A 21,317-nucleotide genomic window follows, 5' to 3' on the forward strand; every position below is an offset into this window, starting at 1 on the left:
ACATCAAATGGCTATTATTTTGATCTCTAAAGCATATTAACATATATGGATGAACATTACCAATAGTACCTACCACATAATATAAAAATATTGTATCCATTCAGAAGCATCTCACCCATTTACAACTATTAATTATCTAGACCTTACATCAACACATTGTTTCATATATAAATACTGAAACGCATATTGGGAATTACATGTACTCATCTTGTTATAACCTGAAAATTTTTGATGGCTTCATATTTTGGGTAATTAAGTTTTAGGAAATGCACAAAATAGTTATCCCCAAGTAATATATAATAGGGTAGAATACAAATGCTTAGAAAATACAGAGTGTATGAGACAGTCCATAATAAGAATCAAGGGAGCAAAAAGAACAACAATACTTTGTTATTCTGCCTCTTTCCTCGAGTAAAGCCATTTGATTAACAGCACCTATTAAAAATTCATTTAATAGAAAATGGCCCAACTTTAAATCTAGCAAGATGGACTCATTCACTTCCTTATTTTTATAGCTTGATTTATTTCGGAAGTTCTTGTCGAGAGTTAAATTTTTACAACAGTATCAAAGCACTCCTTATACTTTGTGATGCTAGCTAAATAAAATAACAGTATTAATCTATTAGTAATAGTGTTTAAAATGCTTTTTATAGATATTCATACACATTTCTAAAAACGTAAGTTATGACATAAAATAACTTACAAATAGACCATCATTTAATTTGCCTCTATTGTTCCCACCAAAAAAAAAATTAGTTTGTTGAGGACTGTTAAAGTCCACAGTGGAAAAGAAGAGTAGCTAAATCATTTTAGGATTAATCCCCTGTCCATGTCTGGTGTGTAAACTGATCTAATCCCCTAAAAGTCTTTCATATTATCAAGTAAATGGCAGAGCACAAAGTTACACAGCCCCATACCTATTGCTCCTGTACATGCTGCTGTGGATATCTTCTCATCACCTCCAGCTTTCTTCCATCCATCCATCTCCCTCTTTCACCTTTCCTCCTCCATTTCTTCTACTCCCTCCCCCAGTGCTTGCTTCATTGGCTTCTCTTCCTCCACTCATGCCCACAATGATTAATGGCTCCAGAATCCCATCATAAGCCATTTCTCCTCTTTATAATCTCTACTTTGAAAAACTCCTTTCATTCCTATGCATTCGACTTTAAGTCCTGCAAGCCTTCTGCTAACTCTCAAATCTACAATGCTAGCCTGAGTTGTTTTCCTCATTCACTAATTAACCTAGAAGCAAGTCAAGCCTAGCATGTCCGAAATTTTGATATCTCCCTAACACAAAACTTAGTAATTTTTTTACTGATTTCTGATGCCAGTTAATAGAACTACCTGTCCAAACTAGAAATTTGTTGGATTTCCAAATTCTCTTCTGCTCAACCACACATCTAATTAGTCACCAAGTTCTCTAAGCTCCACCTTAGTGTACATACTTAATTCCTTTTTGCCATCACTCATGCTATTTCTTTAATTTAGGTCCTTAAAATCTCTTGCCCAATGATTGCAATAGCTTCCTTCTCTCTAATCTTACATAGATTTATTTTCCTTACTTGGCTTTTAAGTGAACTTTTAAAAATATAAATTACTTCATTCCTCCATCCCCAACACACACTTGAAACACCCCAGTGGTTACCTACAAAATAAAGTTCAAAGATCTTCATTTAGCATCTAAGGCCATTTGTGACATTACATCTAGTCTACTTTTAGGTTGTTTTTTTCAGAAATGTGAGCATATTTCTATTCCAGCTGTAATTGTGTAATTCTGAAATTGCTATTTCATATGACTCTGTCTTCTCTAGAGAAACAATTATTTTGTTTTTTGGCTTTTTTTAGAGTCTGGGTCTATCTTTGTCACCCAGGATGGAGCACAGTGATGCAATCATGGCTCACTGCAGCCTTGAACTCCTGGTCCTGGGTAGCTGGGATTACAGGCATGAGCCACTGTACCCAGTTAAAGACAGAATTCTTTTTTTTTTGAGATGGAGTTTCACTCTTGTTGCCCAGGCTGGTGTGCAATGGCATAGTCTTGGCTCACCTCAACCTCTGCCTCCTGGGTTCAAGCAATTCTCCTGCCTCAGCCTCCCAAATAGCTGGGATTACAGGCATGCTCCAACTTGCCCAGCTAATTTTGTATTTTTAGTAGAGATGGGGTTTCTCCATGTTGGTCAGGCTGGTCTCAAACTCCTGACCTCAGGTGATCTGCCCACCTCGGCCTCCCAAAGTGCTGGGATTAAAGGCGTGAGCCACTGCACCTGGCAAAGACGGAATTCTTAAAGACAGTCAGAGATGGCACTGCTCATCTGTCACTGTTCCCAGTGACTAAATACAGTGTTTGTGACGACTTTCACTTAATGCTTTTGTTGCTGACGTTACTGAAACAGTGAAGATTTTTTACAGTTTTTTGCCTTCCTTATGAGCAATTTCTGACCAAATCATCTGCTGTCCTAAATAGCTATAGCTTAGAATACACATATAAAATAGAAAAAAAATGTTTTTGCTTGGTTTATGAAGTCAAGGTCAAACAAAAAAGGAAGATCTGGCAAAATCTGACACATCTGGATACAAGTATATATACTTACAGTGTTAGTATATGCATAGCTTTACATGAGTATTTGTAAGCTGATAAATTCTTATGAATACTCATTTATACTTATAGACTTCCAGTGAAAATAGTTAGTAGTGGTTGGAACCTATAGTTTGGGCCACATAAAAAAATGTACTTTTGTATGGTATAATTTTTACATACTAGAAACTGAACACTGTAGTGGTTTCAACAATTAAGAGGAAAGGTTAGAATTTCTAACACATAAAAATCATTGTTTGACAAATATTTTTGGACATAGGTAGGTCATTAGTAACAAATAAGTAAATTGTTATCACTGCCAACGATTATTTAAACTTACCTGATTATTATATGCATCAGGTGCGAGCTTCTTATATGTTGGTGCCATAAGAGTGGACAGGTTTTGCAAATGAGACTCCAATTTCTCTTCCTGCATAAAGTGAATAATTCTACATATTAAATTTTAAGTTCATTCTCTCTACATGAGAAAGAGGCTATCAGTTAGATTATTCCCTTTACATTTTGAATCCAAAACACAATATATGTTGCCTTAATAGCTAAAGCATCTTTAAAACATGACCATTTCAAAGTGAAAGGTATAGATTACATATCATTTCATTTTATATGTGCTAGCAAATATCTAGCTATTTGTTTTTTTCATAAGACCAATTGCTTTTCTACTTTGCATGCTGATACTTTGCATTTTTTACATACAAGCCTGTGCCAGGAGTAGGGTTAGGGGAATGAAGCCATATGGTCTTAAAGAGGTCACATTTTTTGCTCTCGCTATTCAGTGAGCTACCAAGAAAGAGGAACTATTAAAAAAAAAAACTTGTTTAACTTAATTTGTCTATTTCTAATCTTTATATTTTATGTTTATAAAGATAGTATTTCAAAATTTGAAATGATCTCTCCATAGAGCAAATGAAATTTACTGGACACTTCAAATATGGATAAAATGCTTCAGAACTAAAATACAGGATATATGAAAAACTTTGCAGAATTTACTTGAAAGGGGGAATGCTCAGTGACACCCCCACCTGCCCTGCTCATGAAGAACAGATTTTCCAAGTAATACGCTGTTAAAAAATGGTAGGTCATAATATTTAGTTGCTCTATTCATACTTAGAAGTCTTCATTTCAGATCAATATTTCTCTTAAAAAAATGTTGGGAGGCATGACCACCTGGCAGAGATGTAAATTTTAGAAAGTGAACAGAGCCCTCCTATCTAACAGAGGCAATAAGTTACTAGGTATCCTCTGGATTGGGTTTACATGAAACCCCCTGAAAGTGATAAGTTTTTCACCACTATTTTATAAAGTGATAAATGTTTATCTATAGAAAACTAAAATGACTGACAGAATGCAAAATCATTACTTTTCATTAAATTTATTAATATTCTTGTTATTGTCTAGTGAAATGATGTTTCGTACTTTTAAGTAATATGTTTAATTATTGAAAATATCCTTCAAAAAAAGTTTATATTGTGATTTCAGGAGTTTTTGCACTTTTGCTTTATTGTGACTATAATAGTAAGTGAAAGTTTAATAAGGTTAACAAATTCTTCCTTTGGATGGACCCATCAATATTATAATATCTGTAGTATGGATACATTTTAATTGTATTCAAAATTCAAAAGATAATTATAAGCATATAGAATGACTGAAAATGTGGTCATATCTAAATGCTAAATATACTGAGGTTTTCTAATCATTCAATTAGTACAGAGACAGTCCCTGACCTACAATGGCTTGACTTTTTTGACTTTAGGATGGATTGATTGGCGTATTAAATGGATTTTTAACTTACAGTACTTTCTTTCTTTCTTTTTTTTTTTTTTTGAGACAGAGTTTCACTCGTTACCCAGGCTGGAGTGCAATGGCGCGATCTTGGCTCACCGCAACCTCCGCCTCCTGGGTTCAGGCAATTCTCCTGCCTCAGCCTCCCAAGTAGCTGGGACTTACAGTACTTTCAACTTACAATGGATTTATTAGGATGTAGTCTCCTCATAAGTCAAGGAGCATCTATCCTCTAGACTACATGCCACCCCAAAGTTGTTAAATTTGGTATCAACTTGCAAATTTTATTTTAAGAAATGCATATTCTAGAGACAAGATGAAAACCAGTGACGTTAGTGAGAAATCAGTGTCCATTTATCTCCATTACAGATTTATATTAAAATTTAAGTAACTAAAAGTTTTAGTTACTTAAATGCATTCATTATAGTGACTTTAAATTATGTGAATCTCATGGGACATAAATGTGACTAGAAATGGTCTTTTCTGAATGTAGTGGTTATGTAACTTCCATAATCCAGAGTCAAAAGATGAAAGACATCACCAATTCTCATTTAGTTTTAATGATGGAGTTTTGTTGCCCAAATTTTATCTATTATTTTGGCATAATATGATTATTTTTATGCCAACTTAAAAAATAGTGTGTATCTACAGTCTGGGAAAAACTTTGATTAATAAGAGCTTACCAAGATATGTCATTACTGTTCACTTCATCTATGCTAATGAATTCTCTATGAAAAATAAAGTAATTATACATCAGGAAGTAAACAAACCTCTTTTGGGTCATCCCCAAGTAGCTTAAACTTCCTTGGGATCTTGCTTCTGGCAAACTTACATCCATTGTAGTACATGCTCCATGAACAACCAAAAGAGAAGGAGGCACCACAGGTTTCTGGATCCAGCCCCTGGCAGGCGCAAGTTCTCCTGAGAAATCAAAAGACCAAATTCATTGCTATGGACAGCATTATATAGGCTGTGCAGCTGATATTCTGGGTGTCTATATGCAAAATGAGTTTGAAAAGAAGTCTAATATAACTCTGCATTAAGCTGTGGCATAACCACACACAGAACTATATCTATTGACTTTAAAACAATTTTATTGCAATATAATACACATACAGAAAAGTACACATAATTTTATAATTCACAAATGGAACAGACCCAGTTAAGTAGAACTCATACTAAGAAACAAAATATTTACTATTTCCTGGAATCTCCCCTCATTCTGCCTTTCAGTTACTGTCTCCCTAACAGTAACTTCTCTGAGAATATAGTAGTTCTGCCTATTTTTATGTTAATATTGCTTTCTTTTTTTAGAGATGGGGTCTTGCTATGTTGCCCAGGTTGTACCTGAACTCCTGGGCTCAAGTAATCTTCCCGCCTCAGCCTCCCAAATAGGTGGGACTATAGGTGTGTGCCACATCAGTGGCTTGTTTTGCCTACTTTTATGCTTGATATAAACATAGGTATATGGAATTATATAATATAAGCTCATTTGTATCTGTCTTCTTTTTACATTACATTTGGAATATCCATCCAAATCACTGCATGTAGTTGTACTTTATTCATTTTCATTGAGTACCATATTCCATCTTATAAAAATGTGACAAATTCTACCATTGATGGGCATTTGATTGATTGCTTCCTAGTTTTTGGCTAACATACAGTATTGCAACTTTATAGCCCTAGTTTGATATATCCTAATGACAAGAAACAAACATATAAGTAAGCAAAGAAAACAAACAAACAAAAACAACTTATAAAGAAAATATTCAGGTGGAACTGTAAATTATCTTTAAGTTACTGTATACTGTGATATAAAAAAGTTAATATAAAAAACCAAGAATTTCAATGTACAATAGAAGCAAAACAAAAGATAATACTCTATCGTCTTAACTATGAATAGGAAAAAACAGTATGAATTAATAACTTGAGTTAATCTCAGATTTTCTTTCTAAAAAATAATTACTTCATGTATCTGCTCATTAAAAAAGCCTAAAAGTAATGACATCTCTGTAGCAAGGAGCATATCTAGACACTGACTATGATCTCTAAATATAATTTCCCATCAAAATCTCTGAAATTGACAAGATTCTTACCAGGCATTTATTCTATCATTGTCTTAGAAACTATATTACATGGTAACTAAACAGTTGATGAGGAAAAGTCCTGTAAAGGACAGCTAATAAATGCAAAAGGAATATTAGAAATAACCACTTTACAAATGTCAGCACAAATGGCAGAATAAGCATCTCTGAAGATTTTCTTCTCCGTCAAAGCAGTAAGTACTGATAATTATTGTCAAAATCAGCTTTTTCAGATCTGGAAATCAGCAAGAAACTTGCAGTAATATAGAGAGAATTTATTCAAGAGGGGGATAAACAGGATTTCAGTAAGAACAATGAACTCTGTGGTATTTTAACATTCCCCACAGCTCTATGGTAGATCAAAACAGCCCACATTTAATATGAAAAGCAGCAGCCAGGCTGCCACTAGAGGAGGCCAGATTGGTTGGATATACTCTAAAGTACCATTCAGAGAACTTACATTATTCGACCTAATTGGTAGTTTCCTGGAAGATCCAAATAGTAAGGTTATCTTTACTTATCTATCTTGGAACTCACCTAGCATGAACTGCCTTTACCACAGAGGTATTTGTCAAATAATCATAGGCAACTGTTGAATATTTTCACTGATTGAGGTGTGGCTAATAACTGGAGCAAAAAATAGGATAAAAAAGCTTAAAAGTAAAACCTGAGAAATGAGATGATTCATAGAAGGCTTTGAAAATATATTCCTGGCAATTTAGAAAGCCACATGCAAATGTAGGACTCATAGAAGACCTGATAAAGCCCTAAGTTCTCACCACAGTCTAACCTTGAGACTCTGCACAAGCAGGGAATAAAGGCTAATGCAGAGCTGCAAATAGCCTGGCTGAGTGTTGAATACACGCCCCAATACACATACAGACCCTTTTGTCAAAGACTGACTTATTGGTCTCAGGCACCTAAGGAATTCTGTCTAATCCTTAGCTGACCTCCAAGAAGCTTAACTAACTCCATGTAACATAAATCCAAAGATAGATATGCAAATATGTAAACATCATAATCACACTGCTAAAGCCAATAACACAAGAAAATCATAAAGGCTGTAAGATTAGCACATACGCAGAACTCCCAATGAGATTAATAGCTGATCTCTGATCAGACACAATGAAGACCAGAAGGCAGTGGGATGACATAGTGCCACAAGAAAAAGACTGTCAGTCAACCAAGAATTCTGTATCTTGCAAAATTGTATTTCAGAAATGTATTATATAATAAATTATGACATTCTCAGATAAGAGTTTACTGTTTTTAGGCATGTGCTATAAAAAATACTGAATGTGTGCTTCAGGCTGAAAGGAAAGGACACTGGGTAGTACTTCAAATCCACCTAAGAACTTAAAGAGCACTAGTAAAGATAATTACATAGGTAAATATTAATTTTTGTTTGTGACTATTTTTTTCCTATTTGATTTAAATGACAATATATATCTGATTTAAAAGAAAAAACATAATCTGTGTTAATGGGCACAAAATATATAAAATTTAATTTGTATAATAAGAGCACAGAGGAAAAGGAGGGAATGGAGCTATATGGGAAGTTTCCTTTTATTGCAGTGAAATTGGTATTACTCCAGACTAGACTGTTATAAGTTAATTGTAATCCCCAAGGAAACTACTAAGAAAATAACATCAAAAAAATATAATAAAAGACTAGGTAATTAAAATAGTACACTAGAAAATATCTATTGAATACAAAAAAAGAGTGACGGAGAAAAAAGAAAAGATATAGACAAAATGGCAGACAAATTCTACCTTATCAAGAATTACCTTAAATGTACATGAATTGAATAATTAAAAGGCAGAGACTGGGGATATAGATTTTTAAAAAGATTTAACTATATGCTGTCTACAAGATACATAAATTTTATAATAAAAAGTTCAAGTCATTAAAATGATGTAACAATGGTAAACATACATGTAATCAGCAACAGAGCACCAAAATACATGAAGCAAAAAGTGGCAGAATTAAAGGAAGGAAGCAATAATTTACTAATCCACTTTCAATAATAGCTAAAAGTAGGCAGATTAAAAAGAAAACAGAAGTTGTGAAAAACACTATAAACCAACTAGATCTAACAGACGTCTATAAAACATGCCAACCACCAACAGCCAAATATACACATTCTTCTCAAGTACACATGAAACATTCTCCAGGATGGAGTGTATGTCAGGTTATAAAACAAGTCTAAATAAAATAACACTACAAAAATTGTGCAAAGTGTGTTTTCTGACAAAATTAATTATAAATAACAGAAGCAAATTTGGGTAGTATGTAAAAATAATATACTCCTATATAATCAGGAACCAAAAAAACTCATGATAGAAATTAGAAAATACCTTGTAAATGAAAACTCAACATATTCATTTTATAGGATGGAGCTGAAGCAGAGCTGGAGAACAAACTTCTATAAAAACAAACTACTGAAATTGACTCAAGAAGAAATAGAAAATCTGAATATACCTACAGTAAGTTAAAAGATGAAATCAACACTACTTAGATTGGTCAGAGAAATGAGGTCACAGAGAAAATCACTGCTCTCAAAACCAGAGAGACAGACAGATAAAAAGAATTACAACTTACCAGAGCAGAAACGTCTGTAAGAACCAGTGTTGGGATAGGAAAATCACAATTATAATTGATAAATTGCTGGAGATTCCGTGTGAACAACTCCAGAGGCATCCAGTCACAATAGGATCCTCACAGTTTTGTGAGTTTTTTACATCCAGGAGCCAGATGAGGTTCTCACAATGAATATTGGAGAAAAATCCCTTCATGCTTCCATAGGAGGAGGGGAAAAGAGAATGTTTGTTTTGGAAAGTGTTATATACCATTCTGTTCTTAAAAAGTTCTGCCATCAGGCTAGGTATGATGGTCACGTTTGTAATTCCAGCACTCTGGGAGGCTGAGGTGGGCAGACTGCTTGAATCCAGGAGTTTGAGACCAGACTGGGCAACATCGCAAAACCCCATCTCTAATAATAATAATAATAATAAATTAGCCAGACATGGTGGTGTGTGTTTGTAACCACAGCTACTTGGGAGGCTGAGGTGGGTGAATCACTTGAGCCCAGGAGGTCGAAGCTGCAGTGAGCTGAGAGCAACTGTGAGTGCCGTGAGCAACTGCACTCCAGCTTGGGCAACCAGAGTGAGACCCTGTCTCAAAAACAAAGGATAATAAATATTATAAACAAATGTGCCCACAGATTTAATAATGAAGCTGAAAAGGACCAATTCCTTGAAAGACACAACTACCAATATTTACACAAAAAGAAATCTAAATAGGCTCATATTTATAAAAGAAATTGACTGACTCAGTAATAACTTTCCAAAACAAAGTACCAGCCACAGATGGTTCATTCTGATTTCTACCAAACTTTTAAGGAAAAAATTATATCAATTCTCTACAGTCTCAAGACAGAAGCAGAGAAAATACTTCATAACTCATCTGACGAGGTCAGCACTACCTTCATACCAGCACCAAAGTCTTTACAAGAAGTAACTACAGACTAAAAGCAACCATGAAAATGAATGCAAAAATCCTTACCAAATGACAAAATCCAACAATATATAACGTATCACAACCATGTGGGTTGTATCACATGCCAGCCTAGTTCAAAATTTGAAAATCAATTAATGTAATCCATTGCATTAATAAGCTAAAGAAAAATCATATGGTAATATCAATAGGTGGAGTAAAAGCATTTACAAAATCCAACATTAATTCATGATTTTCAAAAGCCTCTCAGTAAACTAGGAAAAGAGGAGAAGTATCTGAACCTGATAAAGAATATCTACAAAACCGTACAGCTAGCATATTTAATGTTGATAAAATTGAAGATTTCCTGCTGAGATCAGGAACAAGACAAGAATATTGCCTCTCACCAATGCTTTTCAACATCAAACTGGAACTCCTAGCTAATACATTAAGACAAGAAAATAAAACATATACAGATTAGGAAGAAGTTGTCTTTGCAGATGACATAATCACCTAGAAAATACAAAAGAATGACAAAAATCTGGATCTACAGCCAACAGAAAGGGAAAAATTTTTTTCAATCTACCCAACTGACAAAGGGCTAGTATCCAGAATAGACAAAGAACTAAAACAGATTTACAAGAAAAAAACAACCCCATTCAAAAGTGGGAGAAGGATATGATCAGACACTTTTCAAAAGAAGACATATATGAAGCCAACATATATATGAAAAAATGTTCACTATCACTGGTCACTAGAGAAATGCAAATCAAAACCACATTGAGGTATCATCTCACACCAGTTAGAATGGCGATCATTAAAAAATCTGGAGACAAGAGATGCTGGAGAGGACGTGGAGAAATAGGAACACTCTTACACAGTTAGTGGGAGTGTAAATCAGTTCAACCACTGTGGAAGACAGTGTGGCGATTTCTCAAGGATCTAGAAATAGAAATTCCATTTGACCCAGCAATCCCATTACCAGGCACATACCCAAAGAACTATAAATCATTCTACTATAAAGACACATGCACACGTATGTTCACTGCAGCTCTGTGTACAATAGCAAAGACCTGTAACCAACCCAAATGCCCATCAATGATAGACTGGACAAAGAAAATGTGGTACATATAAACCATGGAATACTACGCAGTCATAAAAAACGATGAGTTCGCGTCCTTTGTAGGGATTTGGATGAATCTGGAAACCATCATTCTCAGCAAACTGACACAAGAACTGAAAGACAAACACTGCATGTTCTCATAGGCGGATGTTGAACAATGAGAACACAGGACTCAGGAAGAGGAACATCACACACGGGGCAGTTGGTGGGGGTAGGAGAGAGACAGCGGGGAGTGGGGATGGAGGGGAGGGATAACATGGGGAGAAATGCCAGATATAGTATGCACCTAAAGTTAAATAAATAAATTAAAAAAAAAAACTGGATCTAATAAGTGATTATAACATGGTTGTAGGAAACAAGTTTCATATACAAAAGCTGCTCACTTTTCTGCATACCAGCAATACACAAGAATTTGAGATAAAAATACATTATCATTAGCACCCCCAAAATGAAATACTTATGTGTAAATCTACAATTTGTACAAGGTCTATATGAGGAAAGTACAAAATTCTAAAGAAGGATATAAAAGAAAGAAAGATATTCCGTGTTCATGGATAGGAAGTTGTGTATTGTCAAGATGGCAGTATTTCTAACTCCATCTAGAAATACAGTGCAATCTCTCTATCAAAATTCTGTCAAGATTTTGAGGATATTGACAAACTGATTTTAAAGTTTATATCAAGAGGCAAAATACCAATAAATGGCACAGTATATACAGCCTTTTCAGACTGGTTTTTGTCACTTAGAAGTAAGATGCAAAAGAATAGCCAACTCAATACTGAAGGAGAAAAGCAATGTCAGAGGACTGACACTATATGATTGTAGGACTTACTCTGAAGCTCAAGTTACCAAGATAGTGTGGCATTGGTGAAAGTACAGACAAATATATCAATGGGACAGAAGAGTACAGAAACAGACCACTCAAATATAATCAACTGATCTTTGACAGAGTAGCAAAGGCAATGCAATAAAGCAAAGATAGTCATTAACAAATGGTATGAGAACAACTGGACAACTCCACGCAAAAAAAGTGAATTCATACACAGTCTCTATAGCTTTTGCAAAATTAATGAAAAATGGGTCACAGACCTAAATGTAAAATGCAAAACCATAAAACTCTTGGAAGATAACACAGAACATATAGATGACCTCGGGTTTGGTGTTGATTTTCTAGATTCAAAATACCAAAAATATTGTTCATGAATTAACCAATAATCTAAACTTCATTAAAAGTAAAACTTTCTGTTCTGCAAATGTCACTGTCAAGAGAATAAAAAAAACAAGATGCAAACTAGGAAAAATATTTCTTGCTCTTATTAATCAAGCTACTGTGCTCTGTGGTATTTAATCAAAGGAGCTGAAAACTTTTGTCCACACAAAAACCTGTATAATAACATTTATAACAGCTTTATTCATAACTGCCAAAACTTGGAAGCAACTAAGATGTCCTTCAGTATGTAACTGGATAAACTGTGATACATCCAGATAATGGACTAATATTCAGTGCTGAAAAGAAATGAACTACAAAGACATGGTGAACAACTTAAAAGTTTATTACCAAGTGACAAAAACCAGTCTGAAAAGGCTACATATACTGTACCATTCTAACTATATGACATTCTGGAATAGGCAAAACTATGGAGACAAAAAGAGCATTGGTTGCTAAGGGTTAGTGGGCTGGGAGAGATAAATAGGTAGGGTACAGAAGACTTTTAAGGCAGTGAAATTACTCTAAATGATACTGTAATGGTGAATACATGTCATTAAACATGGATCCAAACTCACAGAATATATAACACCAAAAGTGAACTCTAAACTGTGAACTTTCAGTGATACTGATGTGTCAATGCAGGTTCACTGATGGCAACAAATGTACCATTCTGGTAAGGGATGTTGATAATGAGGGAGGCTATGCACATACAGGGCAGCGTGTAGTTCAGGAAGCTTTGTGCCTTTCACTCAATATTGCTGTTACTCTAAAGTTGCTTTAAAAATAATCTGTTTAAAAAATGTTTGATAAATTCCCACAAAGGAAAGCCCACAAACATTTAAAAAAGAGTTAAATCAGTTCTTTACAAACTCTTCCAAAAGATAGAGAAGGAAACATTTCCCAATGCATTTTGTGAAGTCAGAATTACTCTGATACCAAAACCAAAGATACCACAAGAAAATTATAGATCAATATACCTCATCAACAGAGATGCAAAAGTGCTCAATAAAATTCTAGCAAACTGACTCCAGCAATATATAAAAAGTAGTAAACACTAAGGCCAAGTGGGATTTATTCCAGAAATGCCATGTTAATCTAACGTATAAAAATGAATCCATATACCATATTAACAGAAGAAAATAGAAGAAACCATTTTCATTTCATTAGATGTAGCCAAAGCATTCGAGTGAAGTTCACCTTTCATGATAAAATTATTCAACAAACTAGTAACAGAAGGGAACTTCTGAACTTGACACAGAAGTCTCTTTTTTTTTAAAAAAAAAAAAACCTACAACTAGTATCATACTTAATGGTGAAAAACTAAAAATTTCTTCCTAAAATGAAAAAGACAAGGATGTTTGCACTTGTTAATTGTATCTGATATTTTCTGGAAGTTCTAACTGGGCAATTAGCAAGAAAAATTAATAGAGACACTCAGACTGGAAATGAAGAAACAAAACTATTTCTTTTTTTTTTTTTTTGAAATTCCCAAAAATCTATTGTCTTTTTTTTTCCAGATAAGAATTTTTTTTTAATATTTTAAGTTCTGGGATACATGTGTGGAACATGCAGGCTACATAGGTATACACGTACCATGGTGGTTTGCTGCACCCATCAACACGTCATCTACATTAGGTATTTCTCCTAATGGTATCCCTCCTCTACCTCCCAAACCCCCCAACAGGCCCCAGTGTGTGATGTTCCCCTCCCTATGTTCATGTGTTCTCACTGTTCAGCTCCCACTTATGAGTGAGAACATGTGATGTTTGGTTTTCTGTTCCTGTGTTAGTTTGCTGAGAATGATGGTTTTTAGCTTCATCCATGTCCCTGCAAAAGACATGAACTCATCCTTTTTTATGGCTGTACAGTATTCTACAGTGTATACATGCCACATTTTCTTTATCCAGTCTATCATTGATGGGCATTTGGGTTGGTTCCAAGACTTTGCTATGAAATGCATCCCAAATTCATTAAAAGAAATGAGAGGAATATGTAATTAGGGCAACTAAAATAATGCACTAAATGGCCCTCTTTTTTTTTTTTAATTGCATTTTAGGTTTTGGGGTACATGTGAAGAACATGCAAGATTGTTGCATAGGTGCATACGTGGCAGTGTGATTTGCTGCTTTCCTCCCCTTCACCTATATGTGGCATTTCTCCCCATGCTATCTCTCCCCAACTCCCCACCCCCTGCTGTCCCTCCCCTATTTGCCCCCAACAGACCTCAGTGTATAGTGCTCCCCTCCCTGTGTCCATGTGTTCTCACTGTTCAACACCCGCTTATGAGTGAGAACATGCGGTGTTGAAACAAAACTATTTCTATTTGTAGATGACATAATCTTGTATGTAGCAAATCCTAAAGAATCTATCCAAAAAAGTTAGTGCTAATAAGGTAGTTCAGCACGTTGGTAGGATATAAGATCAATATATAAAAGTCAAATATATGACTGTACATTATCAACAAAGAATTTGAATTTGCAATAGGATTAAAAAAAATGCATAGAAAGTTTTAACAAAAGAATTTCAGGCCGGGCATGGTGGCTCATGCTTGTAATCCCAGCACTTTGGGAAGCCAAGGCAGTCAGATCACTTGAGGCCAGGAGTTTGAGACCAGCCTGGCCAACATGGCGAAACCCCGTCTCTACTAAAATACCAAAAAATTAGCCAGACGTGGTGGCATGCACCCTGTCTCTACTAAAAATACCAAAAATTTAGCAGGCATGGTGGCATGCACCTGTAGTTCCAGCTGCTTGGGAGGCTGAGGCAGGAGAATCACACAATCCTGGAGGTGGAGGCTGCAGTGAGCTGAGATGGCACCATTGCACTCCAGCCTGGGCAGCAGAGCCATACTCTGTCTTAAAAAAAAAAGAAAGTGCAGGACTTTGTACCTGTTTTATCCAAAACATTATTGAAAGAAATTTAAGATCTAAGTAAACAGAAAAATATCCTATGTTCACAAATTGGAAGATTTAATATTAAGATACTAATACTCTCCAAATTGACCTACAGATTCAACAGAACCTGAGTCAAAGTTCCAAAAGGGGGCTGGGTGTGGTGGCTCACACCTGTAATTCCAGCACTCTGAGAAGCCTAGGTGGGACAATCTCTTGAGCCCAGGAGTTCAAGACCAGCCTGGGTAATATAGTAAGACCCTAGCTCTACCAAAAAAAAAAAAAAAAAAAAAAAATCCCAGAGGAGGGAAACTGACAAGCTGATCTTAAAATGCATATGGAAACATAAGAAATCTGGTAGCCAAAACAGTCTTGCAAAAGAACAAAGTTGGAAGACTTACCTGTCTTGATTTCAAAATTTACTACAAAGCTACAGGAATCAGCACAGTGTGGTACTGGCATAAGAACAGTCATGTAGATTAAGAGAATATAATTAAGAGTCCAGAAATAAACTCATACATCTTGGTCAATTAATTAAAAAAAATGGTCTCTTCAACAAATGGTGCTGAGACAACTGGACAGCTACTTGCAAAGGAATGAAGTTGGACTCTTATCTCTTACCATCAAATTAACTCAACATTAATAAAGTCTAAATGTAAGAGCTAAAGTTATAATACTCTGAGAAGAAAGCATAGGTAGGTGTAAATCTTTCAGATCTTGAATTAGATCTGAATGATTTCTTAAATATGACACCAAAAGCACAAAGCAACCAATTAAAAAACAGAAATTGAGTTTCATCAAAATGAAAACTTTTATACTTTAAGGGTATTATCAAAGTGAAGAGACAACTTGTGGGATAGGAGAAAATATCTGCAAACCATGCGTTTGACAAAGTTCTAGTATCAACATATATTCTTACAACTCTAAAAATAAACAACACAAAAATATGTAAGTAAACTGTTCTCAAAAAAAATGCATGGTCAATTAACACGTGAAAAGATGCCAAACGGCAATTAGGAAAATGCAAATCAAAATCACGAGATAAACTTCACACCCACTTGGATGGTTATAATTAAAAAGACAAACAATAACATTTTCTTGAGGATGTGGAAACACTGGAAGCTTCATACACGGTTGGCAGAAATGTAAAAGGATGCAGCTACTTTGGAAAATAGTTTGGCAGTTCTTACCATATTACTAACAATGTCACTCCTAGGTGTATATCCCAAGATAACTGAAAACATATTCACATAAAAACTTGTACACCAATGTTCACTGCAGCATAATTTATAATAGCCAAAATGTGGAAACAATCCAAATGTCAATTAACTAATAAATAAAAAAAATGTGGTCAGGTGTGGTGGCTGATGCCTGTAATCCTAGCACTTTGGGAGGCTAAGGTGGGAGGATCACTTGAGGCTGAGTTTGAGACCAGCCTGGCCAACATAGCAAAACACTGTCTCTACTAAAAATACAAAAATAAGGTACGTGTGGTGGTGCACACCTGTAATCTCAGCTACTTGGGAGGCTGAGGCATAAGAATCGCTTGAACCTGGGAGATGGAGGTTGCAGTGAGCTGAGATCGCGCCACTGCACTCCAGCCTGGGTGACAGAGCGAGACTGTCTCAAAAAAAAAAAAAGTTATATATATTTTTATATATATAATATATAATATATATATAATATATATAAATATATATAATATATATAAAGTTATATATATTATATAATATATAATATATATAATAAATATATAATTTATATATATGATATATAATATATATTTTATATATTATAAGATATATAATATATATTTTATATATTATAATATATATAATATATATATATAATTAGCCAAAAGAAGAGTAAAAAAGTATTTATCTTTTTTACCAAATGGATGAGCCTTGAAAACATTAAGGTACATGAAAGAAGCCAGACAGAAAGGCCAAATATATGACTTCACTAATACAAAATGCCCAGAATAGGCAGATCCAGAGAAACTGAATGTTTATTGGTGACTGCCACTTAGAGAAAGGAAAAGGGGAGAAGGGGAAGTGACTGCCTAATATACAGGGTTTCCTTCTGGGAATGATGAAAATGATCTGAAACTAGGCAGAGGTGACCTTTGCACAGCTTTATGAATGTACTGAAACAACTGAATTGTATACTTTAAAACAGTGAATTTTATGGCATGTGAATTATATCTTAATTAGAAAAAAATACATGGAGTAAGTCAAACTACCAGTCCACAGAAGATTCTGGAGACAGATAGGTTAAACAAAAGAACCAAGATGAAACTGGTCAAATCCAGAAGGTGGAGAATTTCACACAGAAAAATCATACAGTTTCTTTAAAAAACATATTCATAAAAAAAGGAGAAGGACTATTATAAATAAAAAGAGGCTTGTGAATCATAGAATTTATCTTCTAAACAGAGACAATTTTACAAGAGGAAGTTTTGTTTTAGTTATGCCAGACAATGGGCATGAACTGGGATCACACTACTCAGAAGTGTTAATCACATTGCAATGGCTTTCTTTTTCTCAATATCTTTTTTGTTTACATATGTGTTTTTTGAAATAGAATCTAATGAGATACTCTGAACAAACACATACTAAATATTAAATGATAAAGGCTTTACCTGTTAGAAATACATAGAAAACAGACAAGATGATATATTATCTGTGTTCTGCTTTCAAACACTAGTGTAAGTGGGTATGGGGAAAATAAATAAAAAATTGATAAAATGTTGATAAATATTGATGGGTCCATGGAATTCATTATATTGCTCCTTTCCTTTTATGTTTGACAAGTTTTATAATATAAAGTTCCTTGAAATGTTTAACATTACCCACCATGGCAGAAGGCATTTCTGGCTTTGATTTCCTTATGATGACAGATACACTCCCACAACTCTTTACTTGCCAAAAAAATATTGGTTAGACTTAGTCATAAAATGGAAATCCTTAAGGGAAATCTTTAAAGAAGAAACAGCTGGTTTGGCTCAAAGGAAATGTAAAAATCAGTTTCTACTTTCCCACTGAAAGATGCTCTCAGAGTTCTTTGCTGAACTCGCAGTGGGTGGTTTGGAGCATGTGGACACAAGGATTTGTAAGAAGTCAGTGATGAGGTTCACACAGCTCTGAACATAAAACTGAGTCCACAGCCCCCATTTGAGATTATTTTCTGTTCTTGGCAAAAAGTTGTAATTTTTACTTCTGCCAGCCATAAAATAAAATCTATTTATGGGGTAGAAGAAACTTCAAAAGCTATTTCTGAGTAAAGTCTGTATTGACACTGGATGTGTCTATTTTAATCATGTATTTAAGTATTAAAATTTTTCATTTTGGAGAATTGCTCTAAGTATGCATAAGCATAGCTTAAGCATCATCTAAATGATTATTCATGTTTACCTTGAAACTCTAGACAAAAACAAAAGTGTATAGCTTTGCTTTTAAATTGTCTTAATATTTGAAGCTTGTCTTTTAATAGTTTTGTATTTGCCTGACATTTAGAGTAGTTAAACTAACAATCTACAAGTTTTCTGAGACTCTGGTCTAATCATTTTGCATGGTTTTCAAATGCAAAATAATAAAACTTCTTCAAGTAATTTTTTATATGTCAGATTCCATTTCAGGCATTGGCATTTATAAGAATTAAGGAAAAGCTGGCTGGGCACGGTGGCCTACACCAGTCATCCCAGCACTTTGGGAGGCTGAGGCGGATGGATCACCTGAAGCTAAAGTATGAAAGCAATCTGGCCAACATGGTGAAACCCTGTCTTTACTAAAAGTACAAAAATTAGCCAGGCATGGTAGTGGGTGCCTGTAATCCCAGATACTAGGGAGATTGAGGCATGAGAATCACTTTACCCCAGGAGGTAGAGATTGCAATGAGCCAAGAAAAATATTAGAGATTTATGTTAATGAAAATTAAATCCATTTCAATGAATAAAATATCATTTCCAGGAAAATTCAAGAAATTCAAACATATTGCAATAGGACTATTCTTGAAAAGAAATTTTAAAACAACTATCATTTTCACGGGCAGTTCTTCAGTGACTTCGACTTTCAAACCATCAAGTCTGAGAGATATTCTCCTTAAAGACAATGCAGTGTTACTGAATTCCTGAGAGAAATGCTATTACCAATATGAGCCCAAGGTGCCTTAATTTTTATTTTCTTTCTAATTAAAGGCACCTACATACACTTTTTTTTCCAGAAAGTGCAAGAGGAATCAGGGTAGATTAAAAAAAATTTAGGCTTAAAGTAGTCCATCATAAGTTTATAAGTTATGTGTTATGAGTCAGCAGCTTCTACTTTCCAAATAATCATTTGTAAAAGTGGTCAGGTACACACCATAAGATTTTTGGATCATAATTATCATAGAAAGTCAAGTCACACTTTCATATAGAAAGAGTAACTTTTCTAAATAGATTGTTTATAGTTGATTTGTCTCCCACAACCCAGAGAAAAACTGTGTTAGCATAAAGTTAGTAAAACCATGCTAGTTAGAGTTATAAACAGCAAAGGACAAATTTGGCTAGTTGCTGCAATGAGCAGTACGAGCATTTCTTAGAAGCTCAGCAAACGATTCTGTAGTTTGGCGGATGCAGAGAAAAATAGACTAAGGGAAAGAGTGCAAAATTAAAATTAATTTAAAACCAATTGTGAGCAAAATAGTGTAGGATTTCTGTGTAGCACTGTGAAAATTCATATATTTGTTTAGTGTTATATATAGGATTATCAGCACAGTAGAGGAATATTAAAAATGAAGCTTTCTCCAAGTGAAGGTTTAGACTTCTTGCAAAGTAGATGGTGTTGAAACAAAACATTAGCAATTGGATACACTGAATATATTTAAGTGCATACTCCTGCAGTTCTATTCTAAATTCTTATATTCCTGGAAAATAATATATATCCATACCCAGTAATTTCCTGATCATTTAGCAGCAGTAAAAGTGGAAGCAGTTTTTATTACTATTGTAGAAATAATGACTAGACCGAATGAAAGTAAAAATCAGTTCCATTTCTACAGAACTTCTAAGGCTTTGTATTTTGATTTTGCTACGTACATATGGAAGTTATTTAACCTGGCCCAAAGTTTCTCATCAGACTTACTTTCCGTTTCAGGTACTGCAACATGGAAGTGGAGTCAGTGTGTGATAATACAGTGGCCAAGCACACAGGAGCTGTCACTTGCAGCATGTGAGCACATAAATAATTTCAAGTTTACGGTATAACTGAGGCCATGTAGGTGCAGACACTCTGATTGCTCCTAATTAATAGCTAAACTGTCTGTACATATCAGGTAATGAAATCATCTCAAATTATTCATGTTAGCAAATACAACTTCTTATTGCATGACTGCCAAACAGGCATTTTGATCCCCATTTTATAAATGTAAAAATGCACGTTAAACTCTCTTCCTTCCAACCAAAGATTAGGCTTTCCTATGAGTGGCCCCAAAGAGTCTGGAAGAGGCCCTGGGCTTCACTTACTCTTCATTCAAGGCACACCGGCGATTGGTGAGCGTGCCGTATTTCCTCAGCGTCTCGGTAAGCTCTGAGTAGAGTTTGTCAGCCAGAGACAGTGGGATTCCTTCCCACACCAGGATGAGAATCACAATCACTGCAGCCTCACAGGTGTGGCCAGCTCTCTCCCGCACCAAACACAGTAGCTTCTCTTCACTGCTGCTTCTGCGAACCACCTGTGCAGATCACCATTCCATCCCAAACACCCCCCACCCCAACCAAAACAAAACAAGGGTCACTTGCAGCAGGTAAGAGCACTTATGTATGTATATTTTATCATGCTTAGGTCACAATTAGGGCAACATTTATCAGCATGTGCAATTTGCCTTTTGCATCTATAAAAAGTGGGCCTTGACCCTGGTATCAGAAAAAGGAGAGATGCAAAACTACTTCTTAATGTTTAGCAGACCATACCCAGTACAGTGGGGACAATTAAATGCTACCAGCATTAAACCCAGAGCTAGATGAAAGATACATAAGTCTTAGTTCAAGGTTTTCATAAATGAAAATATAAAGACTAACTGAAGGTATTTAAAAGATTAAGAACCACTTCACATTCTAAGAAGGATCATACATTTAGCAGGCACTAGAATGGACCTTCTCCC

General features: G+C 34.9%; 1 protein-coding gene across 6 annotated transcripts in view; it reads right to left on the reverse strand.

Moving 5' to 3' along the window:
- TET2 (tet methylcytosine dioxygenase 2) overlaps positions 1-21,317 on the reverse strand; it is a 137,423-nt gene that overhangs the window by 15,247 nt on the left and 100,859 nt on the right. For 2 of the 6 annotated variants that reach the window (XM_064384041.1, XM_012436520.3), the window contains 3 exons: positions 20,680-20,888; positions 5,146-5,296; positions 2,916-3,005 (listed from right to left, as the gene is read on the reverse strand). In XM_064384041.1, coding sequence (XP_064240111.1) covers positions 2,916-3,005; positions 5,146-5,296; positions 20,680-20,888 — 450 coding nt within the window. Of the gene's footprint in view, positions 1-2,915; positions 3,006-5,145; positions 5,297-20,679; positions 20,889-21,317 lie in introns of those variants that run through there. The other 4 variants (XM_064384043.1, XM_064384042.1, XM_064384044.1 and 1 more) reach the window with 4 other exon arrangements.

This window comes from Aotus nancymaae, unplaced genomic scaffold (genome assembly GCF_030222135.1).
Source record: "Aotus nancymaae isolate 86718 unplaced genomic scaffold, 86718_ANA_hifiasm-v0.15.2.pri h1tg000033l, whole genome shotgun sequence".
In the NCBI taxonomy this organism is placed as follows: Eukaryota; Metazoa; Chordata; class Mammalia; order Primates; family Aotidae; genus Aotus; species Aotus nancymaae.